This window comes from Bombus fervidus, chromosome 7 (assembly GCF_041682495.2).
Source record: "Bombus fervidus isolate BK054 chromosome 7, iyBomFerv1, whole genome shotgun sequence".
Lineage (NCBI taxonomy): Eukaryota > Metazoa > Arthropoda > Insecta > Hymenoptera > Apidae > Bombus > Bombus fervidus.
Window position 1 is genome coordinate 4,656,242 of NC_091523.1, and position 26,822 is coordinate 4,683,063.

General features: G+C 37.2%; 1 protein-coding gene across 5 annotated transcripts in view; it reads left to right on the forward strand.

The window, feature by feature from the left end:
- LOC139988965 (uncharacterized) overlaps nt 1–26,822 on the forward strand; it is a 41,094-nt gene that overhangs the window by 12,428 nt on the left and 1,844 nt on the right. The window contains exons 1-4 of one of the 5 annotated variants that reach the window (XM_072006792.1): nt 3,851–4,016; nt 13,457–13,734; nt 18,874–18,993; nt 22,948–24,891. In XM_072006792.1, the coding sequence (XP_071862893.1) occupies nt 18,876–18,993; nt 22,948–24,891 (2,062 nt within the window). In that variant the 5' untranslated portion in view covers nt 3,851–4,016; nt 13,457–13,734; nt 18,874–18,875. Of the gene's footprint in view, nt 1–3,850; nt 4,017–13,421; nt 13,735–18,873; nt 18,994–22,117; nt 22,266–22,947; nt 24,892–26,822 lie in introns of those variants that run through there. The other 4 variants (XM_072006791.1, XM_072006789.1, XM_072006790.1 and 1 more) reach the window with 4 other exon arrangements.

The window sequence follows — 26,822 nt, forward strand, 5'->3', positions numbered from 1 at the left end:
TAATTGCACGAAAGGGGACTCGATCGTTGGAGGAGTGTCTGGTTCACCTTGCGACGTGATACCAGTGACTACGACCCTGGCCTTGATAGTGCTTCCGACGGAACGTAGAATTCCGATCGAGCGGCTTGGCGAGAAGCGTCGAAGGGTCAACTCTCTCGTGACACGAGAATCGTGTGGCCGCGCTCTGGAAAGTCTGGTGGAGAAAAACCACGGTTCGATTCACACACGGTCGGCTCGACGATGGCGACACGACGGTTCGTTCTTCTATATACACCTTTTGCATCTGCGTTCACCTTATCTGGTATCGGCGCGGCGCCTTAAGGTCTCTCGCGATCAGAAACGAATCCGGAGAATCGATACGAGATCTCTCGCGAGGAGAAGAGTCAGTGTACTCTTCGGACAACACTGCCTAGAACTGGTACGTGACGGAGGGTAGTACCGATAGAAATCGTTTGATACACAACGATCGTGCTCGTGCCAGCTTCCTTGTTTGGATAACGAAAAAAGCACAACAGTTGAATGGTGCATCGCTGGCTAACTCTAACTTCTGAAGTATCGGTTAATCGCGCATTGTTTGTACACTGACTGGGCTACCTCGAGCGAAAGGATTCTGTCAACGACCAATTTCTTTTTTTTTTCTCTCTCTCTCTTAACGTTTGCAACGATGCACTGATAGTTAATCCGTTACGTACTCGATATTTGTTTGTTATTCGAGAATGTTATTTATATGAAAGAAACTATGCCGCGTGTTTGATACACGGTGCAATATATGTATGTACTACTTGCTAGGTAATGTGTCAGTGATTTTATCGATTATTAGTATAGTATGCTTTGTGCTCGAGAAAGGACAATTTCTTTGACGAAGTATACTTTGCATCGATTTACGTTTATGGAAAATATGTGTATCTTAATCGTTGTACGTTAAGTATATTTTATGGAGGAAATATTTGTTTAGGGAAATATAAATATAATATTTGCTTCCGATTTTAGTGATTAGCACAATGAAAATGCAATGTAAACGCTAGACAATGATTCCATATTTGTATCCTATACATATTTGTTAACTAAGACATGGTTAGACTTCTAGAGAGCTCGTGGCAAGTACGCTCTATGGTATACCAAGATCGATTATATCCATCTAACTTTGAATTCCACGAATTAACTGTGTTCAGGTGAACTCACGAGCGAAAACACTCAGGCTAGATCAAAGAACCCCGAGGAATGCTGTTAGGTCTATGGCCAGGTTCATTCGTTACATGTAATTACTGATATCATTGAACCAAGTCACAGTCAAATGGTATCGGACTTGTTCGCGAGCGTGCCATATAAATTAGGTATTCAGTTGTTCCGTGCACACATAATCGTGTGTGTTACATAACAATTGACTTAAAGCACGATCTAATCGTTGCGTTTCAGTAGGTTTTATTATATTTTAATTGGAGAAAGTCTTATCTATATTTTTATCACTATGAGACGAAAGATTCCAAGTATACATTTTTGATATTCCTTTATACTTACGCGTGTGTCTAACGCGAATTTGCGTAATTATTAATGTGTTAGTCATCGAAGCGAATTGTGTGGAATATTTCTAAAACGATAGAAAATGTAATATATAATATTTTCATTTGTAAACGATATTTGAATTAAATTTATGCAATTGCATATTTTGATTCAGATTTTAGTAAAACGAAGAAGAAACATTATATAGCATAGAAAGCGTAATTGTAGGTATCGTAAGTGCAGCGTTACAATGTTTGCTTTATTAAATACGTATCAGGTTTCACTTGTGCATATATAGATACGCATGTGAAAGTGATTAATCTCTTGGTGCACATGGCATCGTAAAGAGATATTGCATTCCACATTTAATCATTTGTAAGTCATAACTTATGTAATGGGTCATTAGCTAACAAAATATCTTACGTATCAATTTTTTAAATCTTACAATATTAATTTGAACTAAAAGAAGATATCTACATAAATGATTCAAGCTGTTATAAGCATTTAACTTGTAAATCTTCTAGTAAAATAATATTTAAATGAAAATAACTTGGATAACTGCGTAGAGATGTATCTGCAAGTATCATCGTTGAAATCACCGTGGATACGATTGCTTTTATGATATCGAAGAATGCTTGCGGCTCACACCCACTATACATACGGACTACTGTAAATTTAATTTTCTTCCTTCCGCTTACTTGCTTTTAATCGTTCCTTGTGATTTTTGGACTTGAAGAGGCAGCAAAAGCGAACGTGCAATGCGTGCAGCTTCAGTTCGTAAGATCGTTCCTCTTAAAAGAACATCCTTAAAACGCGTGGTGCTAAAAGGAGATAAAATCGTAAGTATGAGTTTTCGTGGAGCTATATCTTCGTGCTTCAAGTTACTTCGTGGAAAACATTCTGGCTTTTTGTGTAACGATGCAATGAAACAAAATGCGCGTAATTATGAAGCGTTCAATTCCCCATCGGAATTTCTGCTAGAAAGTAAAAACGAGTTTAACCCTTGACACATCGGGATAGATCCTTTATTTTAATCAAATGTGTCATATGAGTTTTAATTACAAGTATGTACATGGATTCGTATTTAGGTGTTTTCGTTTATAGTAGTTTCATTTATTATTTCTTCAAGTTTAGGCGATCCTTCAAAGATCGGATGAAGTCTTTTCACTTATTCTACTCCAAGGATTCGACTCAAGTTTTTCGAAGATTTGACTTCTTAGTACGTGTGAAAAATATTTTACTTGTCGGGCAACTGTGATGTCATTATCATTATCCTTACTTACCAATTTTAGGAAACGATTCGGATACTTTTATTCAACGACTAATAAAGATATCAAAGCTTGGATATAATCCCCGTATTCGCTTCTCCACGCTTCCTGATCAAAGAGTATTGCATAGAGAATATTTTGATGATATACTAGTGACTAAAACTGATCATTTACTTCACCAATGTCTGTCTTGTTTTAAAGTACCATTAAGAAATTCTCGTAAACTTTTCGATGCCGTTGGTTGTACAAAATTATCGAGGTAACGTTATTCCGAAACAGCGAACCGATGGATTTTTTTATTGCAAACCAATTTTCTTAAATACCCTGTGTAAAATTATTCATTTGTTAACGAGCTATCTTTCATTGGGCGTGTTATAACATAACGTTGTAACATGATTCGATACGATACAGTATTGTTGTTAGATTTAATAACGGTAGACGAGTATGAATAGCCGTAAACGATATTAATAATGTGCGCTGTGCATTTTAATTTCCTTGTTTCGTAATGAGCTCCTAATTTCACATTGTACGTGGAAACGGAAACTGTTTGACTTGCAACAAGGATTTATAAAGAAGATCTATGTAACAATGCGTAAAAGCGGTAGAGCATTATGAATTATGTAAAAGTGGCCTCGATGTTAACATTACAGACTTTTAACTTAAATGTTTTACTCTATTTGTTTTTACGAGAACGAAGAAGTCAATAAAACTGATTGAAATATTTAGCCGAAAATAATTATTTGACGATACATCATCAGAAACACCGTCAAGTTCAGAAGAATTTGTCGGATTTTGAGTCGTAATATTATCCATATACGACAGTGCGCATCGTCGAGCGCAGCAAATTGCATCGGTTGCATTTTCCAAGCGAAAAACATCCTGTACTGATGCACACACACACACAGTCGAGTCCGGTAATCGACGTGACGGTCCCCTGACAAGCCGATCGTGAAAGGTGCTACGTACGCGCGACGTTAATTGCTGACAGTATGTATTTCCGAGTTTTAATAAAGTGACGGTCGTTAAGATCGCACGGCCATCGCGACCAGTTAACTTCTTGCCCCCGTCAACCGGTCTCGTTACGTCGCAATGCTTCTTGAATTCTGGAATACCACGACTGGAAACGAGATCAGCTAATCCACTTCAGAAACTGACACCGTTCAGCTACCTACTTTTTCCCCGCTTGTTCCGGAATCTCCGCGGCTGAATAGTTCCGTGGTGAAATATGTCAATAGCCTGTGTTATACCGTGAGTTCAACTTTATTCTTTACAATGAATTTGCGATACTTTGCTATTCATACATATAAGTTTTCCTAGCAAATGGAAGTCATTCTTTTTCTAGTATTTCATCGAATATTAAAACCTTTTCAATCCTCTTGATAACCGTTAAACGCCAAAGATGTGTTTAATCCAACGTAAGTTTCATTTTACAGTGCTTAGACATTGATAAAAAATGTTTTCTTTGATTAGAGACCAATTCATAAAGTGATAATCAGTTAGTGCTTTGATTTCTGCTTAGAATATTAAACATCTGTCGGATGGTAAAACATGAATTCAGTATGCTTCTGAGAAATTTGTATTTTGGACTTCTGTTGATTTATATAATATATAAAATATACATAGAATACAACAATATAATACATAGAATATATATAGGAATGATGTTTGCGGTGTACCATTTTATTAATTATTTAATGTTATATAGTTATATAGCTTTTATTTTTTTGGGGAATTGACGGAACATCTGATGTATGAATTTATATATTTTTGTATGGATAGAAATCGTATGTGATTTTAATAAGTATTAACGTTATTCGTCGTTAATAATGTGTCTTTTTAATTTCTCACCACGATGCACTCTTGAAAACTAACATAAAGAATATAAATGTGATTTTGGACTAAAGGCGATGTTTGTTCAGAATCGAATGCGGAATCATATCACTATTAGAACGTTGGAAACGTTTTCTTTATAAATATTTATTCCGACGTCCTGTGTGCTGATTCCGTGCATTTCTGAAATCCGTAAATGTTACTTCAGCTTTAATTAATTCGGGAATTTCTTCGAGAAACTGTCCACAATGATTTAAAGGTCTTATTAGCAGTTCCAACGTGCAACGGTTCGAAACGCGGAATAATCTTCGTTTATGGTTGACGAGCCAAAGTATTTTTATGCGTTAATATATCACGTCTTTCCAGTCGAATGCTTTTATAACGTTTAACGTCACTGTTTGTTGTCCCGCTTGCACATTTGAGACGTTTCCCGGTATATTTAGAACCGTTTTAAATTTCAGTTGGATTTTAATTGCGTCAAATAAATTACCGAGATTTTATGAGCTGTTTTGAAGTTACAGTTAATTTGACATAGATCCGGAAGCGAGTATCGAACGATTTTACGCAATTTGCTCCTGTGTTTTATTCTTTTGCCTTACGTTTGATAAATAGAGAAGAATTTCTATGTACTACTGTCATCTGGTACATTAACAAATCTAATACTGTCAATAATAAATCTTCGTGCAGTGGAATATTTGTTAACAATGATTAATCTTTAGTAAATTTAACAAAAGAATTAATATATTTAATTTACTATGTTATGTGCTTGTTATTACATTATTTCTGTATACCTAGATTCAAATAGATCAAATTTTAAGTCTTTTCAATCTTGAATTAAATAGGATACCTACGTCATTAAATAATTCGATATTTAAACAAGAACACAAAACAAACAGTAGGATAGGGTAATACTCTCTTCTTATGTAAAGAACTATCTCATACCGAATTCTTTTAAAAAATAAACGTCGCGCCTTAAACGATGATGGAAAGGTTCTGGTACATCTTAAAATTAGCTAGATTATGCTACATCGCTGCTACTAACAAATCTTTATAAAACGGACATAACGTAGAAGCCGTATATGTAATCCTCTCACCTGTTCTTGCTGAAATACCTTCGATTTGTACTTCCACTTGCCTCCAGCAAACGTGTTTTAGATGCGCCTGCCTTTCCGTTATCTCTAATAGGTACGACACTTCTCTGTTCTAGTTAATTGTGAGTTGATGTTTCCGTATTATAATTATTAACTCTGTCTTGCTTTAATTTATATTATTTGTTCTATTAACAGTACTTTAAATACGTAAAAGAGGCACGCAAGGAAACATCTGGGCAAGGAATTTGCATACATTTAATTAATTTTGAAATAATAAAATAAAATGAAATAAAAAGTTGTTCGACTTCCCGAGGCGTTTTGCATGGTTACGGAACGGTGGTCTTGACCGTCTAACACAAACTTGTTGTTCGTCTGTAGCAGAAGTGGTGCGCAAGAAGTTGCTTGGAACGTTTCTTCCGTACTTGCTTTGTACACGAGTTGAGATTCAAGAATCTTTCGGTAAGGCAACAATACCTAGGAAGCGGAGCGAGTTACGACGCAGTAGCTATACGATGGAGAATGCTTTATGAGCACTCGAAGAATGTCATGCACACAAGTCACGTTTCGTCTTACATTTCGGTCGTACATGCATCTATCATACGAGTACTCCCGGTAAACTTCTCCCGAACTTTTAGTGGATTATTTTCACGGCTTCGTCGAAACAGAGTCATTTGCCTTTAATTTTAATTAGGATGATTTTTAGTTTTATTTTCGTAACGCCTAATCGCAATCAATTCGTATGCAATGTCATTCCATTTTTCTACGACATAGTACGCTTCCATTATTTTAATTTAAATTCTATTTCTGTGATTGGGATCTACCGTGCTCGTGCAATTTTTTCTTTTTTCTCTCTCTCTCTCTCTTTTCTTTTCAGCAAATTCTTTTGAGTCGAAGAGATAAATGGTATCCGGTAAAGACTGTGCAAGTAGAATGATGAATATCTTACAGAGACATGAACTCGTGGTATACAGTATTCACTACGCTTCCGCTCCTGGCAAGATCGGGATACATTGGAATGAAAATAAAGCATCGAACGATGAACGATAATAAATGCGATATTTTATTACTTCTATATGATTTATCTACCAACATTTTCAATACCTACGATAGGATATACTGTTGCAGAATGCACGCAAACCGCCAAAATTGTTTTTTTTTTTTCACTTTTCACAGTTAAAAATATTATATCGAATAATATGTTCACATTTCAGCAAAGTAATGCTTAGTATGCACACAGTTGTTTCGTATGTCATGGTAATAGATCATCTCGTTGCAAAACTGTTCGATGAAATACACTTTGATCAGAGAAGCAACAAACATTTAATCAATTTCATCATTAAAAATCAGTATTTTAACAGTGTAAAGAATGATTTGAAACATGTACCAAATAATTTAATGGAACATAGTACGTATCAAGAGAATCAAAATAACGTAGGCAACATATGTAGATTCACAAACTGATTCTAAAGCAGCAATTTATTGTATTTGTCGAAATTAATTGTGCATTATCTATGGTACGTTGTAACACTGTCTAACCAACTATATTTACTTGTCACTACGACATTGCTACGTGTTTAACGTTATCAGTCCTGCGTGAATCATTCCTGTGAGCCTAACGCTTGTTACATCCTATGCCAGTTTCCTACTTTAATGCGAAAACAGTAAATACTTAACAGTGGAACTAATCTGCCTGTATATTTTCCAAGATTAAGTCGAAAATCTATGTCGACTTACTAAATATTCATTTCTTTGGTCTAATTTGTATATTATTCTCTATATAACAGTCTGTTAGAGAACTGTCATAATAACATTGTGCCGCAACACAAGCCACTGTACCATTACACCGAAACAATTCTTCAGAAATTCTAATGTTGTCATATCGTACTAGTATGTAAAGTAATCCAGGAAAGGAACGTAAGAAAACTGTGCATTACTTCGTAACGGTGCATAATTACGTATAATTAGCGACACAATTGACGATTGCCAAGTAACGCAAATGCACATGGAAATGCATTAAAACCGAGTGCATTTCTTGATATTATAAACAATAACAATATCTAAGAATTACATCCATTAATTTATACAGGTAAATCTCGTGGTATTAGTTGGAAGCGAGTCAGTAAAATATGGTATTCTACTAGCTATTATTTCTCCTTTTCATTTTTCATGCATCGAATCGTGGGCGTCTAGTTTTCCATGAGTTTACATTATACGATGCCGCGAGCTATTTGTAGCTGTTCGCAGTTATACGTGGGTAAGATATACTCGAGAAACTTAGAATGTAACCATTTCGAGGCAAGATGCATCGACCGCGTTCAACAAAGTCGCAACATTGGCTATTTCTAATTTAAACAAATTAATCAGTTGTATTTTTTGTATTTTCTTTAAATGTTTTAAAAATAATATAAATTTTACCATTTACCTACCATTGCCTGTTATAATTCTAGGAGTTGAACACGAATAAAGTAGCTCGATGAAAAGAATATTCGAATATTACATTTCTTTATCTGGTATAATTAAATACGAGTACTACCGTTTTTGAGAGTAGTAGAAAAATGTTCACGTGGAAAATTTATATATATCATAACATCTAGCTGAAACGTATATCGAGACGTCAACTGTTCGTTTCCTATGATTTCTTATTGTAAAACGTTGTTGCCATTTGTGAGATCGTGCGGTAAAATCTATTCAAGTGAGATGTATCCCAGAAATGTGAAATTTGAAACTCGAATATCTTACAGCGTAGCTTGTTTCTACGCTAACTAAACCCTCTGCTTGTCCTATCAGAATTACATTCTATTTTCTGCCAGAGAAATACTTGACTGAATTAATGGAAAGCTGTTTCAATCTTCCAACTAAGAGATGTATTCTGTGCGCGTATAACTCTTTACCATGTTATCTTTTAACGTTCAATGTAAGTATTTTTACATTGCAATTATTTTTCTTTGTTTGTAAACATATTCATACGGGAATGTATGTATGCATGTTTCATTAATTTTCTAAATTTGCTAAGGAATAGTCTCTTGAATTGCTTAACGGTTAATATAATTTCCATTTCAACAAACACTAATAGACACAAAAACAAAGTAACAATTTTTCTGCAAACCCAAACTATTAGCCCACACGCTTTCTGTCTTAGCGCTTCACCCAAAGACGTTCACACATCACTTTTCAAACATATCCTCCAGCCCTGAAGAGTAATCTCGATTAACGGACTACCCGTAATATAAATATATTGCCACGTAGCTACGCATCTGCTTCTTCGTTATTCGCACAAATCGTGGCCGTAGAAGATGTTACACAAGTATAGCGATCGATTAAAAACATTTTCAACCGCGATATGAGACGTCGCGATATAAAGGGGACCCGAGCGAAACCCTGCTCGCGCGACTATTCACGCGACACGTCTCGTTACCTCGGGCCGCCACCACGGTCTCGTAAATAGTTCGAGGGTCGTAAGCGAGCCAGCGACTCGTAATTTCCGCAGTCAGAAAATCGCGGTGATATTAAAGCGAACGAACGAACGAATCGTCCATTGGATAGCAAAGCCACCCCGCTGAACACGAATACAGAATGCAGCACGCGGAGTTATTTGTAACGAGATCCGGATAAGCCTTCACCTACCCGTGGCGCTCGCACCACGAGAGAAGAGCACGATCCACGCTCTCCTTAAATGCGAATTTCGCATGTCGCGAGAGGCCCATAGGGCGGCGAATGACAAATCGCCACGACCAGTCTGTTGGAACAAGCTTTAATCGTCCATATCGCATACCGAAGTCAGCGTGATGTTGCCTCGTGTTACAGAATCGCGCCGCGAGTTCAGATTTGCATCGCGGTTCGCGAAGGTATCCGACCTCCACAATCAGCTCGCGGAACACCGTTTTTCCGGTTGCTTCCATAGCGAACAATATGTCGTGAACAATAATTCAACATAATCATACGGAGCCATTTTAATGATTTCGCTGCTCTCTTTTGTGGTTCTGATGGATCGTTTTTGAAGCGTCGCTCGTGGTATCGTGAACGTAATGTTATCTTGATGATTGTCCGTCTGAGAAAAAGACAATTTTATCATTAGAATCAATATTTGTTTCAGGATGCATACTGTGCAATAAATCGTAAGATATTATGCGAGTTCTTTGTTCGTAAACATTTACCTAATTTAGTTGCATACAAACAACCAGATATGTTTTTTAACAAATTTCCAACGTTACATAACTAACCTGATATAATTAAATTAAGCTTGTACAAACAGATAGTAAACCAAGGACGATTATACAATCGTTACGTGGCCAATTAATTTTTTAATCTCTCCTCGTTCGCAATCGTTGGTGAATAGGTAATTAATTAGGATCTCCTAACTACCTTATACGTTAGTTAGCCATCTCGTCTAGAACCAATTTACCGAGCGGTGCGGTTCGTTAAATCACGCGACTCCCGCGGTTGCTCTGCGTTCCTTCAATAAAGATACGATCTTCCGAGTAATTAGACCCGTGGAAATGCTAAAAATTTCGAGAGCTTGGTAAAAAGCGTGACGGCGAGAAATGTCATTGCCAAGTCGAGGACATGATCAGACGTGAGCAAAATGGTATGTTATTCACGTGAGAATTATGAAGGTTTAATTACAAAGAACAACTAGGAATAAAAGTACTTGCTTGTTCTAATACAAGAACGGTAACGTATCTTCTTTATATATATGCAGATAAAAAATTTGCGAAGAATATATTATTGTCGTATTAAAGATTAGACTCGTAAAGTGTCGTAGTATCATACGGAAAGATATTCGACTTTAAGAAAGGACGTAGCTCTACGTCATCAGACATAAAAGTGTTAAATCTCTAACAACGCGACGAGGTTTTGAAGCCTCCAAGATAATTATCCATACAGCGATCTTCAAACGACGCGGCATCAATACCGTATTGCCATTAGCGATTGAAACGCTATGAATAATTAATAATTACTCCTATCGCTCTCCATAAAATCAAGAACTTGCATATTACCACAGTCCGGTATTATCTGACCCACTTTCTCATGCTGCGCGTCTGACTAATCGCTTAATACTTCGCTATTAAAGTTGTCTTTATTTAAAATCCCCTGTCAACAATTGCCCATTGTCTTTTTCCTTATGTCCTTAAAGATAATCCTCCTTAATGGTTCCGATAGGAGTAACGCAAAATATCCGTTTCTTTCTCCTCCGCTATTTATATACCGCTATTTCAACCATCTACACCGACAAAATAAAGTACACTATGAATATCGTGCGATAATGTCCTGCGGTTTCTAAAATGGAGAGAAAGAAAAGAAAAAGATATCCTAGTGAGCCGTCGACTTTCCATTCGATGTTCAGCTACGGACGCCAGGAGAACGTCAGTAGACAGCGGCATCGTGGCGAATTTATGGGTCACGGTCGAACGAAAGAGAAGTTCGAGTCGTATTTTGCATCGTCCTCGTAATTTCCACGATTCGTGCACCCGCGAACTCATCCGACGCGTATAATTCCACTCGCTGAGAATTTGTCCCGCGATCGTTCGGAACGATGCACGTGCAATCGTAGTCGTAATAAGATAGGCTCTGTACAAGATCCTCTTGTCGCATCGCACGGCAAGCTGTGCCATGCCGCAAGCTCAGAAAAATCGCGTGCAATTTAAGCGTAGAGCGATAATTCGCACCTCGTGCCAGCCTTGAGGTGAACCCGGGGTTTATGACCACCGTTTCTTCATGGAAATGCACTTACGCGACCGAGATGCATGCCACGTACTTATGCGATTTCCATGAATGGAAAATGCGATAAGCCGCGCGTAGCGACGTTGCAAATACGACTTTTCTCTCGGTGCCGCATCGCGTCTTCCTATTTTTAAACGGGTATACGGAAAAGTTTAAGATTCTCGCGAAGCGAATGTGTGAGTGGTTATTTCTAAGGAGAGTCGTTTGTTTATTCGTTGCTTCGGTTGAAGATCTCGTTCGTGCATAAAATCGAAAAAGATTTTAGTTTACGAGGTTAGAAATCGAGAGAAATAGTATCCGGCAGTGAGAAGTCAATCGAATTTATGGTCATTGAAAAAGTTTCGCGGTTCAACTGGGAATCGATCAGTGATTTAACTTTCGTTAAAGACTTCCTGGTTGATGTGTATCAATACTTCTTGCACGCACACCGAAGTTCGTTTGCCTTTAATTGTCAGTGAAATATGATTAGATTTATTGCTCTTTTTATTACTCGCGGTAATTTCCGAATAAAACTTGCTAATGTAAAGCTGTAGAAATATTGTACTAAGTTATTTTAATTCAGATGTTTTGAAGGAGATTCCAATGAGTACAGAATAATTCGTGTATCGCTTTTTGACTAATATACGAGGCTTTTTGCCAATGGTTTTTCTAATTCCTTAAAACCAAAGAGATATATCATCGATCTTTTCCAATACCGATTTGCACGATCTACTCTTTACGGTTTTTAACGACAAATATTTATACAACTTCGTGAATCAGCATGTACAAAACGTTTTGTACTTCCAGAAAAATTCCATACGCTGTATGCGTGGTTCGTGCAATCGATACTTATGTTCTCGAACTTTCTGTTGCCGCCGATCACGAACGTTCATGAATTTTAATCGAAACTCGAATCGGAAAATACGGAGATATCGTGCGAACACAATCGGAATGCCAGGCGAATTCGATTCCGTATTGCACGTGAACGCGGCAACGGCTATCTTCGACGCGAACACGCATATAAGTTCCGTTGCCATTTTTTGACTCTTTTACGTTGGTCCAAAGGATCGTTGATACGCCTCTTAACGACGAAGGCCTCGATGATATACGTCGCAGATCTATCAAACGAACGCCTCGTGTGACCATTTTTCGAGAAACGCGTTCGGATAATTCTGATGATTCGTCGAAGATTTGCTCGAAGCGTACAAATGACCACGCGAAAACGCTTGCTCGCCAGCACAATTGCATAATTATATCTCGAATACGGTGCCATTCGAGTGGCACGTACGCTCCGCTCCCATTTTTATCCTCCTTTCAAAACGGTGTCAAACAGAGGGAGTCAATCGCACGTAAAAACAAAATACGTTTCAAAAATTTCTGAATTAGTTGTATGTTTATGGTTGGCGGTAAGTGAATGCGGATAGCTTTAACAACATTTTTGTTTTTTTTTTTGCGATAGAATACGTTAAAATCGCGTTGAGTTTGGAATTTGGTAAATGATACTTCAAATAATTTGAAATAGCTCAAATAGTTAAACAGCTAGCAACTGCAGTTGCACCGAGTTCGTGTACGATACTGGGTAGAATAAATGGAAAATATTTTAATGGTAGCGAAAGGCATTTATTGAAAGAATGTAGGAATGAGGCATGTAAAAATATATAAGAAGATTTAACAAATTTGGAATAGAATACTTGAATAAAAATAAAATCGATCTGTGAAATTTTAGAAATTTGCGTAGTACAAAAGCGTGAGCAGAGGAAGAACTCCGACATGCGCTACTTAATGTTCAAATTACAACTTATCTTGTTTCCGAGAATTCCCATGCTTATACTCTCAATACACTATGTTTTGTTTATACTCTTGGAGAAAGGAAGCTTCCATCCGACGAGATGATTCAGTTCCTCGCCACGACTGATGCAACGTGTACGGACGGTTCTGTAGCCTCGAGAAAATTAAATGGCACAGCATCTACCTCTATCAGAAACGCTTGTTATATTTCACAAAAAAATACTTTTGTAATATACCATCGTAGATCCATCGAGTCGAGTAATCGATCGCGTCTTCCAGTGCGAATTTTCGGCTGCAACCACCGTTGGATGAATTCCTCTCGGCGTGAAAGTAGTTTGCAATCAGCATTCCCGAGACGAGCATCCCAAAAGAATCGAGTTATACGCAACACGCGCGACGCACGGGAGCGTACCTCGAGGTACCTCGCGCCAACGATCGCGCGTGTGTCCGTGCAACGAATGCTGTCGCAAGTAAGTGGGTCACGTTGTGTGACCAGGCCGAAGGATATCGTGGGTACCTGCGTTAGACATCGCCGTCGGCTAATGAAACAGCGACAGGTAAGGAACATTCATTTCTACAACATTCGCTTATTGGGTATGCAATATTTAACATAGGTACACATTCCTAACTAATACTTTTCAATAGCATTAAAACCCGTTTTCTAGAACACAGCCAAGTACTTAGTTTCGAAAGAATTCGTTTAACAGCCATTCACTAAAACTTCGTATATTTGTGTCTTAAGGAACAGGAAAACGTAGCACCTTACGTTACGAGTTTATAAGCCTAAGTATGATGAAACAGTTTCTAATAAGGATACAATCGTAGTTACGGTTGTTTCAGCCGCGTAAGATCGATAGATCGAGGCCAATTACCCGGTAGTACGATTCACTTTGCCAAACGAAAGTCTCTCGGAATGATACTTGGTACTACCAAGCCCAGGTCCCTTCAAACACTTTCTACTTTCATCGACTACGTTATCGATGACTCACAGAAACCGTTTGACTTCGATCTTGTCGCGACTGCCGCTACCAACAGAGAACCGTGGAAAAACGATTCGATTTGGATATGAAGCCATTCATCGATGAACGCTTTTCATTTGCTTGCTTTTTAAAGCCGATTCCTTTTATAAAACCTTTTACGGAACATGGGCTTGATCAAATCGAGATTAAACAATTAACAGTGCAATTAACATGCAATTTGAATAATAAACAAGAAATATAGTCATGGACAAATAAAGAACAGCAAGAAATGTGATTGTGTTTGTTTGTGTGGACAGTTTGATGTGTCTGGGAACATTGAGTTTCTCTGCTTCTGAGAAAGTGATTCCATTTTTTGCGTAATCATACTTTATCTTGGTTTCCGTTCAACCTTATCACGTCATTGCGTTTCACTTAATTGACTGGGAGATCAGTGAAAGCGCGATGAGTAAATTACTTAATGGCTTAATGGATTCAAGTGTTCGCTATGCATATACTCCACTCCGATTGCGAGTACATTCTAAGTTAAAGTTAACTGCCGTAAAATCGATTTCACGATTTATTTATTTGCGTTCTTGCATTTAAAAAATTTAGGAATACGATAATATACGGTATTCTTATATAATCTAATAAATATGTTATTCGTTTAAATCATCATATAATCACTTTTTCAAACTGTGTATCATATTTTCTAAACAATTCCTTCTATTATTTCATTCTTTATTATAGCTAGTAGCTATTAGCGCTCTGCTAGAGACTGCCATGCTTCTTATTGTGATGTTGAAAGTGAGAATTTCATAAAACGCTGTTACAACGAGTGTTTCACTTTATGAACGTGTTGTATTAAATGTTTATCTCTGAGGTAACTATGACGCACTCGTAATATTTAGATGCGGTCTGACATTTTGAAGATTGCGGAGAATTTTCACTTGCATAATCTTACTACTATTTCTTAAAATTAAAAACTGTCACTTGAATTAAACTTACTTACTGATACCGCTTACATATCTCTGAAACTAAAACTTTCAAACTCCTATAAATTTAGGAAAAGATTAAATAAAACGATTAAGATACTTTATTAAATAAAATAATAAGAGTACTTCACCGGTTGTCCTTGTATGCTTTCAATCTGAAGAATCATTCCCGTCTTATGTCTCGTATCCACAAAAATTGTACAAAATTAGTCTCTGTGAAACGAAGGTCGTAATTAATTGTCTAATGATCATTTGGCCGCATTTAATCACGGTCGGGAACATATCGCGAAGTCTGCAACTAAGTGATGCTGGTATTATCGATTCAAGATAACGGCTACGACGGGTGCAACGAAGATTTACAATCGAGAACATCGAAGAGACTTTAACACTGAGTACCGGAGGGTGGAACGAATTAGCAGCCACGAAGGAGGAACGATAAATCTGTGCATGGATAACTGGACGTTTAGCTTCCAGATTCTTCAAAGCAATAACGACTCGAGCACGACATGAAATTCAGCGAAGGACACTCGTACATAAGTGCACGTGATTCATTTAGATATTTATTCGTTTGTAAGATTAGAGGTCGAAGATTCAACTAACTGATAAGAAATAAAAATAAGTGTCCAGTTATAAATCACTTTGTGCACAAGTCTAGGAAATGTAACAGAGCTTTCCAAAGAATAATCGTTAAAAGAATTTTCAAGAACCTGCGACTTTCCAATCTTTCCCACCTATGATCACCCACCCATGACTACGCTCGACTATCGATAATAACCATTAAAAGAAAGAGATATACCGTGATTCCTTAACCAGATACAAAACATACCCACTTAAGTTTCACCGGAATAACAATCGAAATCTCCGCGAATTGGAGCGTGAACTTGGTTCGTGTTCCATATAATTTTCGAAAAAATTCTTCGCCTGAGCATCCAGCTCGCTAAAAACGCGGTGTAATTTTCTACGGAGGTGGTAGTTGCGATCAATCGACTGTCACGGGCCGCGTATTCTAGGGCCGCGAGTTTACGGCCATGAACTTCCTCCTGACGACGGGCATCCTTGATCGTGGTCCCCGATTCATCTTTTATGGTCGCCGGTCGTCTGAATGAAAAGTGAAAAGCGGACGTCGTGGGAGCAGCGGAAAGGTACCGTTGGCATACATATTTGTATCGGAGAAAGTCGCCGCTCTCTCTCCCTCTCTTTTTCTCATGGTTTTCTCGTAGTTGCATCTACATAATATCGATGCATTAACACCTTGCATAACTCAGGCTCGCAGTATTAATCATTCCATTATGCGACCGTCTCGTAGAAACGGAGTTCTGTACGTTGCGTCGCAGCCGACGCTTTTCACGCTCAGCGTGTAACGCCAACTCCGTATTCGCGGAAAATCATGCGATGAAAATCGATACTGTCGGTGGAATGTGAGAATAGGAGTCGTAATGAAATATTTCGGATGTAAAAATTTTAACATCGCATCGTGGCTCTCTGATGCTTACATACTTCGTTATTAAAACGAAATGGTTCTGATTGACCCAATAAACCTGTTTTATTATTCATAGCAGTATAGATTAAGCGATAGGATTAGCTAGCTGCGTATTTTTCCAAATTCCATACGAGCAACGAATCGTTTCACTTTATTCACGATTCCGCACGCTTTTACATTTTCTTTTGACTCCTTTGTAATACGAATAATGGTATGCGATTCTCATAACGGAATAAAATTATTTCACCGTAAACTTTCAAATCAATCGAATCTTTATAGAATAGATTTTGCATCTCTAAGCGACAAGCGCTTATGTAACGCGTCTATGTAGGTCCAATTAACGAAACCAATTATGTATATACCCTCGTCAGCGTTTTATAGATGAAAATTGCATTAGAAGAAAGATAAGAACAGGACGTAAGAAACACGTTATTTATATTTCCAAGCACAAACGATATGTACGATTCAATGAGTAATAAATAATGACACTTCCAATAACCGCTTTTTCCGTGACAAGATAATCGTCCTCAAAATCCGTCGGTCCGTTGAGCGCAGGCTATCACACGGAAAAGGCATGATTTGTCATGAGAGACTATGCGGACCGTTAAAGCAGAAGTTGTTAAGTTCGCGGCTTCGTTTCGGCGAGTATGAGGTGGCTAAATTACGGTTTCTACGAGAAGCAGATGAACGGTAACGCCTCCGTGAGGATTCCGTCTGACAGAGAATCAGGAAAGATCAAGCGGTGCTTCTTCTGGCGGAAACAGGACAGCATTATCGTCGACAGTTGCTCGCAACGGTACCTGCTACACAGGCAACGGAAAATTTCTTCGAGATGACCCAACCATTTTTTCCGTCTTTTGAGCGATCTCTGTATTAACATCGCTGATGCTACGATACTGGAAGTGCAGAATTCAACGTCTGCAATATGTATATACATGGTATACTAACTCGCAGGTATGATTTTTGGATCATGCGGTTAATTAGATAATGTTTGTTAGCTTGTACAAACTACAGATGAGGATTAATTGGAATTTGAAAATTGCATCAAGAACGAGAAGAATTAGGATTATTAATACGATACTCATCAACGTATGATTGATAAGTCACGAATAATTTAACGAAGTGTTTGTGCAAGTTTTAAAGAAAATCGATATTAACTTGAATTTATGATACAACGATGCTGTGAAATTTTACGTAATCCTTGCGCTGCCACGTGTAATTGTCGCAGCGTGAACGGTTTTGACGAGAGTCAAGGTCTCTTGATGAGCAAACATAAATTCCGGTCGAACGGATCAGAATTACTACCATTCGCTAATTAATTTGTACCAGGTCCGTTAGCATAATGGCTTCGATTCGTTTAGGAATCTCTAGGTCTGATTTAACCGGCTTTATCGCTTTTGAAAATAAAGTTGGTAATTCCGTAAGGTGGAAAGTAATATTTTATGCTCAGGATCAATGATAATTATATAGATACTATTAAGTATCTAAGCAATATATCGAACTACAACATATAACAATTAATGGTATTGGTATTTAAAACTACACGTAATACTTTCATTGTGTATTAATACAATATTTAGGGACACTTGTTTTGTATTCATATTCACATTGGTGAATAAAAAGCACTTTACAGTTCTCTGAAATTCATAAACCGTCGTATATGCGTATCAAAATCGACCATTCGATCGTCCTTCGAATCAGCGAACTGTGTTTTAAACAGAAAGTTTATAATTTATAACATCCTTCATACTTTTCCAAGGTTGTCTGTCCATTAAGTCTTTTTACGCCATATGTATTCGGTATCGGTAACAAGTGCACCCGCGAGGTGGAAAGAAGGGCCTCGGTTCAGCGATCACAGCGGAAACTGTCGCCGTTCGTTCACGCGAGATCCATTCACCGCAAGTGTAACCGTTTCACTTTTATAAATTATCACTATTGCGATCAACCGAAACCTGACGTTGCTCCGCATTTTTTTTACCCCGATCTGATTTTTAATCTTTCGCTAGAATTTGCGTGAGATTGCAAGAAAAAAAATATGTGTGTCGAGTAAATCGAATTTTGTAACAGAGAAATTAGGAATTTTTTCAGGATTTTCTGTTATAGCGCGAGCGTTACTATTATTTGTTCTTATTTGAACTGTTTCTGCAATTTTATACAATAGTGCCATCAGTTCTGCACACCTCGAAACGATAATTGTACCTTACATGAAATTTCAACAGGAGTCGAAATTAAAACTCGTGTTTCAATTATAATTTCTTATTTCAGAAATGCGTTGGTTTCGTGGCCACGCCGAGGCGCCAAGACTTTTAAGCTTAAGTCCTCTTCAAGCTGATGAAGACCTTGACGGAGCATCTTACCACTTTCATGCCACGTCTCAGTACAGAGGTAAGAATCGTGAGAACCATCGATACAATTACCACATTGCTAAGAACAACATGTGTCGTGAATTTTCATAATGCGAGTTACAATCATATTCTGATGTTAATTAGCGACTGATCGCGTCTCGAAATCAAACGTAACTTTCAATCAATACTTACCTACATATACCATGTGTTTTTCGAATAAAACACTTCAATGTAGATATTTAAATATATAAATTGCCAATTAATAAATTATTAAAATAGTAATTAAAATATATAGAACAATATAAATTCCAGTTACATTCGCATGATTTACCTTTAATTATATTCGTATACTGCATACTAATATATCAAGTATGTCTCTTGACATATGCGATTTTGTCCCAACAGCTTGGTTTATTACGCATCGAAATTGCTCATTTGGAATTTGAACTTAAGTCGCCTGTCGATATTGCCTACGATTGTTCACTCTAATGCCGCGTTATTAGCTAAGATCATTGGGAAATTGCACGCAAATTGAGTCCATACCATTAGGATTTCATTTCAGGAATAGTTATTACTACTCAAAGTTGCGACACACGGACACTCGTGTAATAACACGTAAAAAAGTCTCATTGTTTCACGTATTTTTCTATGAACGTTAATTCGTGCGATAATAAGGAATGACATTTTGTTGGTATAGTAACAAGTGTGTTTTATGACGATTCCGTTTGAAATGCAGAAATTTCTCTGTCGATGATGTTTCGTATGTCGCGTCATCAAAGTCGCTTTCGAAAGCAAGGAAACTTTGCATAGCCTCGTTGCCTATGTGAGAGTCTCGTTTTATGAACCTAGTCTGTATTCGGTTACGAAAAAGGAGAGATTTACCTCGTTCGCCACGATGAACTCAGCAACGCACATTGCATGCGCTGGAAAATGCGTTAATAAGTTTAATAATCCGACACTTTATGATAATATTCATTGCATAGAAGTTACAAATTGCAATTGTGACTGTTATATTGTATTTCTTCTGGATGTCGGCTTGAAGTTATTTGTCGCTCGAAGGGTTTTGAAATTATTCAGTACGGTACTTTTAATGATAGAAAATTTGTAACGTGTCAACATGGCAGATAAGGTTTTCTTTATTCAGTCTGCATGAAATAGAAGAACAGTCGCTTCTGCAACTGTTTTGAGTCCTGAATGACTTTAATTGCTTAAGTAACTTTATTGTATATATATAAGATATTAAGATATATATATTGCGATAGTCACCTTCTGGAATTTTTTGGACAACATTAGATTACGATTATTTGAAGAATCCCATACTTAACAGACTTATCTACAAGGTTAGAGAAACCTTACGTCGTTGGCAAATTAATGCAATTAATCGTGACGATAAAACAAGATAATGATGGGATTAGTAGGCGCGTTTCTTTGTGTAAAAGCGATGAGGTTGTTAATTTACATATGTATATTTGCGGAGCCGACGAACGCACACCTTTACCGAAAAACCACAGTGTTAGTTAGCGCGCTTCTATGAACAACTGTGTTAATATCATTGTGGTTTTTGACGATAATGTACGATCAACTTATTACTATTTTTGCGACAGTCTCGTTAATTTTTGTAACCAGAATGCTTGGTTCGCGTTAGTTGGTGCCACAACACTTTCTAAAGACTAACAACATTCTCTCGTCGATTATAAGAAAGGAAACGGCTGCATTTTGCGAAGTCAGCTCGCATACTAGACAAAAACCTCGTGGCATTACTGGCCGACATCAACTCTGCGGTGTTACGTAGACGTTAACGGGTTTCTTCGTGGCAAAAACGACTGGTGGTTAAAGATTTCGTAATTGTGTGTTGTTTGCAGGGAAACTGCAAATTATTTAAATCACCGTTGAGAAAATGCTGGAAAAATTTTGTGGCGTCGAGTCACGCGTTACGAACGTTACGTCATAAGAGTACATAGTCTAAAGAATTGCAGCATCATTTACTACGTTACCTTAATATAGTTTCTTATAGATACTAATGTCTTTTTACGGGAAAAGAAAGATCGAGTACTACTATCTAATAGTAATACTATCTAAATCAAGTATCTGTCAATAATGTTTTGTAGTTTATCCTGTGTAATTTATACTGTTTCCTGAAATACAGGTTATCACATTACAAACAATTATATAATTTGTACATATCAGTACTCAGAATTTCAATTTTGCACGACAGGAAGTAAGCTTTTAATAGTTTCGTGTTAATCGAGTTGCCGCTTGCATCGAGTGAAATCGCATTTGTTTTCTTTTCTAGTAGTTCGTCGTATTATATTTGCCACAAAATTGATCCTTTCTTTCTTTTGTTGTGAAACGCTTTCTTCAATCCCATCGAACAACTGAAAGGTCTATTTACCGTGCAACTCTTAACTTCGCTCTCTATCATTATCATCGATACTCGAGAAGTATACTAGATATCGAGTGAAGCATACTTCCTGCAATTCGCTAAACCTACTCCAGCATTTCATCCCAACGGGAAAATTTACCGCTTCAAGCATTTATGTAATTTAATTTATATCCCGAAATTGTTCCCTTTATATTCGTTACGTGTAATATTAATCTTCGCAGTCAAAGTTCTTCGTAACATATTTTGGATTCGTACTTTTATATCGTTACAAAATATATCAATTCATAATTTTACGATATTCGTCGACGAAATACTACTGTAAAAAGAAATATCGATACATACTAAAACATACTACTAAAAATTCTGTTTCAAGTATTTTATGTTTGAAGAGGTTATTATTCAATTCCCATAGAGATTGTAAAGAGAAAGGAATTAATTTATCGCTTATATGTACAAAGTATTTAACGGTATCAATAGCAACCAAAAAACGCCATTTTCAAGACATTTAATTTATGAAAATATTTTATTGATTCATTGATGCAAAATTCATTACATACTTCCGATCCCTCATCCGTTACTTCTTCAACTGGCTAGTTTCCTCGGTTCGTGCGACTATTTTTATTTCTATCACTCGAGCGGAGTACTCACGTGAATTGCTCATACGGGATGTCCTGCCTTCCACACATCCTGCACGACGCCGTCTTAGGCCTGCGTTCAAACTCATATAACGTCATGCTTCGCAGAAGCATCATTTTCGTCGCGACTGTCGCTGTTAAACGAAGTTTCAAGTTGTAACGCGTCGCATGCGTTTTATGCTCGTTGAGTAAAGATCTATCGTTTCTTTAAAAGGATGACTAACGTTTGGTGCGACAGACTGTTATACGCGGACCATTCGAAGAGGATTGTAGACATGCAGCAGTTTTTAAAATGTAATTCGCATTGTCGTGTAATTTGTTAAACAGATTTTAAATTTTCCAAAATGAATTTTGAAGCTGTTTGTTTCGACGTTGATTGTTTCTGAAGTGATTCATTGAACGTGACTGAGAGTGATTTTATCGTTGATGACAACAGTTAATTGTAATTCTTGACAGTGTCAAATATAGTTTTACATTTTGAACAATTACGTTGTGAGCTTTTTAAAAAAAGATCATTTTTGTAACGAAATAAATTAGCATTTGTAGAGAATAATTTTGCATTAATTCAATGTTGAGTTTTAGTTGTGCTGTGATTCTTCAAAGTAATTTGCCTTGTTTTCTGATAAAAACTTGTAATTCAATACTTTCATGGACTTTTATTGTTAATGTGTATGATAAATAAATAAATGTGTCATGATAGTTTATCAGTTTGATTAATAAACAAGTACAACAATTATAGATATTCTACACATCTTGTACATTTGTCGTTCAAAATCTTAAGATCAGAACTTTTAAAGCAAAGTCAGCTTGATAATTACATCGAGGTGCAAATAGTACTGATAAACGTTTCATGAACGTTATGAATATGAAGAATTCTAAATAACTTCACCCGAGAAAGCTTCTGAAATGAAGAGTTTCCAATATTCGATTTTAATCATTTTTATTTAATTGAATAATTTTCATCGTCCCTTCGTAGATTTGTCTCCGGTGCGATGGGTTCGCCGAAAATCGTCGAGCTCGGAATCGGAACGAAATTGCTACAACGTGCAAACATCGAAAGTGACCACCGAGCGGAGTCCCACCAAGAAGAATAAGAAAAGGATTCAGCAGGAGAGGCGGAGAGTTTGCGAGAAACGGAATCCTCTTTTGGATCGTGTAAAGAACGCCAGACTAAGCTTCTTCAAGGATCGAGATTCCGATGACGAAGACCAGGAAGAAGCCGAAGATCCGGAGAAGTCGCAGCTTCGTTCTATGTGCGAATTGGACCAACGTGGCCTAACTAGAAACGAATTTCGTAGATCTGTCTGCGAGTGTGATTTGAAAGAAATTATCGAAGAAGAGAAGACTCAGACGAAGAGGAAAAGACGTTCGAAATCACAAACCAGATTGCCTTATCGAAAGCAGCAAGAAGAACGCTTCTCTTTCGTAGGTTTTCGACAGTCTGCTGGCCAAAAGGTAGGAAACTTACCTAAGGATGTCAATCAGGAAAGCGCTGCCCAACAGAATCGCAAATGGCGGAAGAGCAAAGAGTTCTTTCAGGATCATCAGACACCTAAACGATCGATGGATCATGTTTTGGAAGGTTCTACCAGCCGTCTAGAAGACCCATCTTTCAAAGATGGTTCTCAATTCGATAGCATAACACCATCGAGCTGTTTAGCCGCTAAATTTCGAGCAATGCAGGACAGGTACCTAAAAAGTTCCACTAGTAAGATAATAGCGAAGATCTATAAGAAGGAAGGTAAAGACAAAGAAAGACGAAGACTGAGAAGCTTCTCGTACGGTACTCTGCCAGGCCTCGAGGAACTCAGAACGAATCCACTTTACGAAGAACAAGATCAGGATGATAACGATTCTGGGATTCTGGATAACGACTCTGCTACCAGCTCTTTGCTCGATGACAGGTGCAGCAGCAGCGCTTCCGGCTTGTTAACTGCTCTCAATGATTCGTCCCTAAATTCTCCGCCTCAGCTACCACCGAGAAAACCTTCTTCCTCTATCGTAGATGTAGAGAGAACTTCGAGGCTGTTTTCCACTTTGGATATCTACTGTAGCAGAAATGAGGGCAGGCGTTGCGGGAGGAATGCGTGCGAAATGAATACTCTAGAGAACTCTCCCGGGCAGATTTGTCAAGCTGCGAACAACGAACTGATAGATCGACAGGGTCGTGATGGTTCTAAGTCGCCTGAGGAAAAAGATGTCATCGAGAGGCTCGACGGTAAAGTTTCGTTAGGATCGGAGAACTATCAGACTGGCAGACTTTCAGTTATCAGAAACAGACCTTACACTACTGAAAACATCGTCGTGAAGCTCCCTAGGGAAAGTTCCGACCAATGTTTGGGTATCTTCATCGCGAAGACGGCGGAGTCCAGTCCAGGTTACTTGGTGGCACACGTAGTACCCAATGGTCTGGCTGATAAAGAGGGTACTTTGAGGATAGGCGACGAAATCTTGATAGTTAATGGAAAAAGACTGCGAGGATTAAGTATGGTCGAGGCTAGAAAGATTCTTGGAAGCGGGAATGGTCCTGGCGACGTGGACATCGTCGTCTCAAGGTATTCCGCCGTAGACCAATCCCCGAAAAAACTGACAGAGAGCAGCGTGGATTACGAGAACGTTCACATGGAAAATGGTCACGGAGTTATAGTCGAGAATTCACCTAGTACGCACTTTAGAAAGCATCAAACGAAGTATCATCGGGATAGGAAGAATGAATGCAACAGATCCACTTCTTCAGATAAGACCATCGTGAGTGTGGACAATGGCGGATCGCAGAGCGTTTCAAATTTTTGTACACTGCCGAGGAGACCTAGGAACACTGTTTCGACGTTCCTGACAGTCGTGTTTCAGAAAGGTCCTGGAAAGAAATCGCTGGGATTTACTATCGTGGGTGGAAGCGACAGTCCTAAAGGAAGCATCGGTGAGTGATTTACTTGTAATTTATACCACTGTCGATACTATTGACTCTTATCAATCCTTTGCAATTTCTTGCAACGTGTCAGTGATACAAGGTTTATCTAACAAAAGGTGGGGGGAGGGGGTATATATGAGATGAAAATGTGTGTTCAGATTTCTACTAGTTAAACGATATCCATAATTATAATTGTATCTTTTGTAATGTCTCCATTTGTACGTTTCACAGATCCGTGTGTCATCTATAAAATGCATTTACATTATTTTCTAGTTTAAATAGATTAATCTGTAATCTATGGTAATTTTTATTATAAAATTGACAGTAACAGAGTTTGCCTGGAGATAAATTATTAATACTTGTATTTTGATATACTAATAAACTAATATATAGCAATTAGGTATTAGTGTAGAAGTATGCTTGTTAAAGACTGCTATAACATTAACTTTAAAGCTATTATAATTAACGTACTTTAGCATTCAGATGCAGTAAAAATAGGTTAACAATTATTATCTAATATATAAGGTAACATCGTTACTATTCGTTGTGGAGTACTTATATATCATAACATATCATATCACCAGTAGATTAATTAATATTTAATTGGTTTGAAGATAGTATATGGAACATTATCTATTCTAATATTTTAGCACAATTTGCGATCACTACATTAAGGAAAGATAAATAATTCGTTTTACAATTGTCTCATTAAAATATTCTTAAATATTAACACTACAAACGGCATCCAATTACAAAACGATATAAGATCTGCTTTAAGTTAGTACGATTTAATTGAAAAAATCTCGATGTTTTACTTAACAAAAACGCTTTAAACTTTTAACAAGACTAACCCCATGTTAAAATCCTATACAATGTCTTTATAAATATATTTATATTTAGAATTGAAAACGCGTCTCAAAACTTTAAATGCGATTATATGTAACAGAAATTTCTGAACATCAACGTTTTCATCATTTCTTAAAATTATTTGTATTTAAAGAAAAACTTTTAATCGTTAATCAGAATAATTAATATCAATTTAATCAATCTAAAGATAAGCAGAAAGATTTCAAACTTAGCGATTAGAAATTTTAAATATTTTTAAAATTCAACATTCTCTACGTTCTTTAACAACTTTAATATTCAGAAACAAAATCTTTCAATATTAACGTTATCATATCGTTTAACACGACTCCTTAAAATCTTTACAATGTACTTCGAACTTTTAACACGATAAAACATCTTAATAATTTTCAATATCGAAATCTTTTCAACATTAAAATAGTACTTAAAACATTCAACAAAATCCGTTCGTCTTTACTTTTTCACTAGTACAAATTAATTCTGTATAGGTTTTAAATGAAAAAACCATATATTAAATATTTTTTTAATTATTATTCAAGAAATTAATTACGTCAAATTTTATTTAAAAAATTATAAAAATTTTAATTTTGTCATACAACGCTGAGATAACATTTTACTTGCGACATGCATTAGAAATAAAAAATTAAATAGTGCAACATGATTTCTACCATACATAACATTTCGAATTGAGAGAGCTAAAATCTCCACACTTATGATCCATCAACACTTCGCCGTGATCTAATCTCGATACGGAAAGAACTCAATGCTCGAGAAAACATTTTCAAACCTTGTAATAAGGATATTCCGACGAAGATTGCTTCTTATCAAAGTTTGTAGAAGGCTGCTTCGGGTTTTATCGCGAAGCGTTGCTTGTACTCAGGGCCGCGTATTTGGGGAGGGTCGATTCGCAAACAAGCAGAAATAGCGATGGATCAAGACTTTTGCTTAAGAACTAGAAACACAGGCGGTTTTCTTCCATAACGTTTACGCACTCGCTCGACCGCCGTATGGCGCTGCTTGTCGATAAACTACCTCCGCGTGTATACAAGCAGTCTCGAATTTTACGCGCTCGTTAC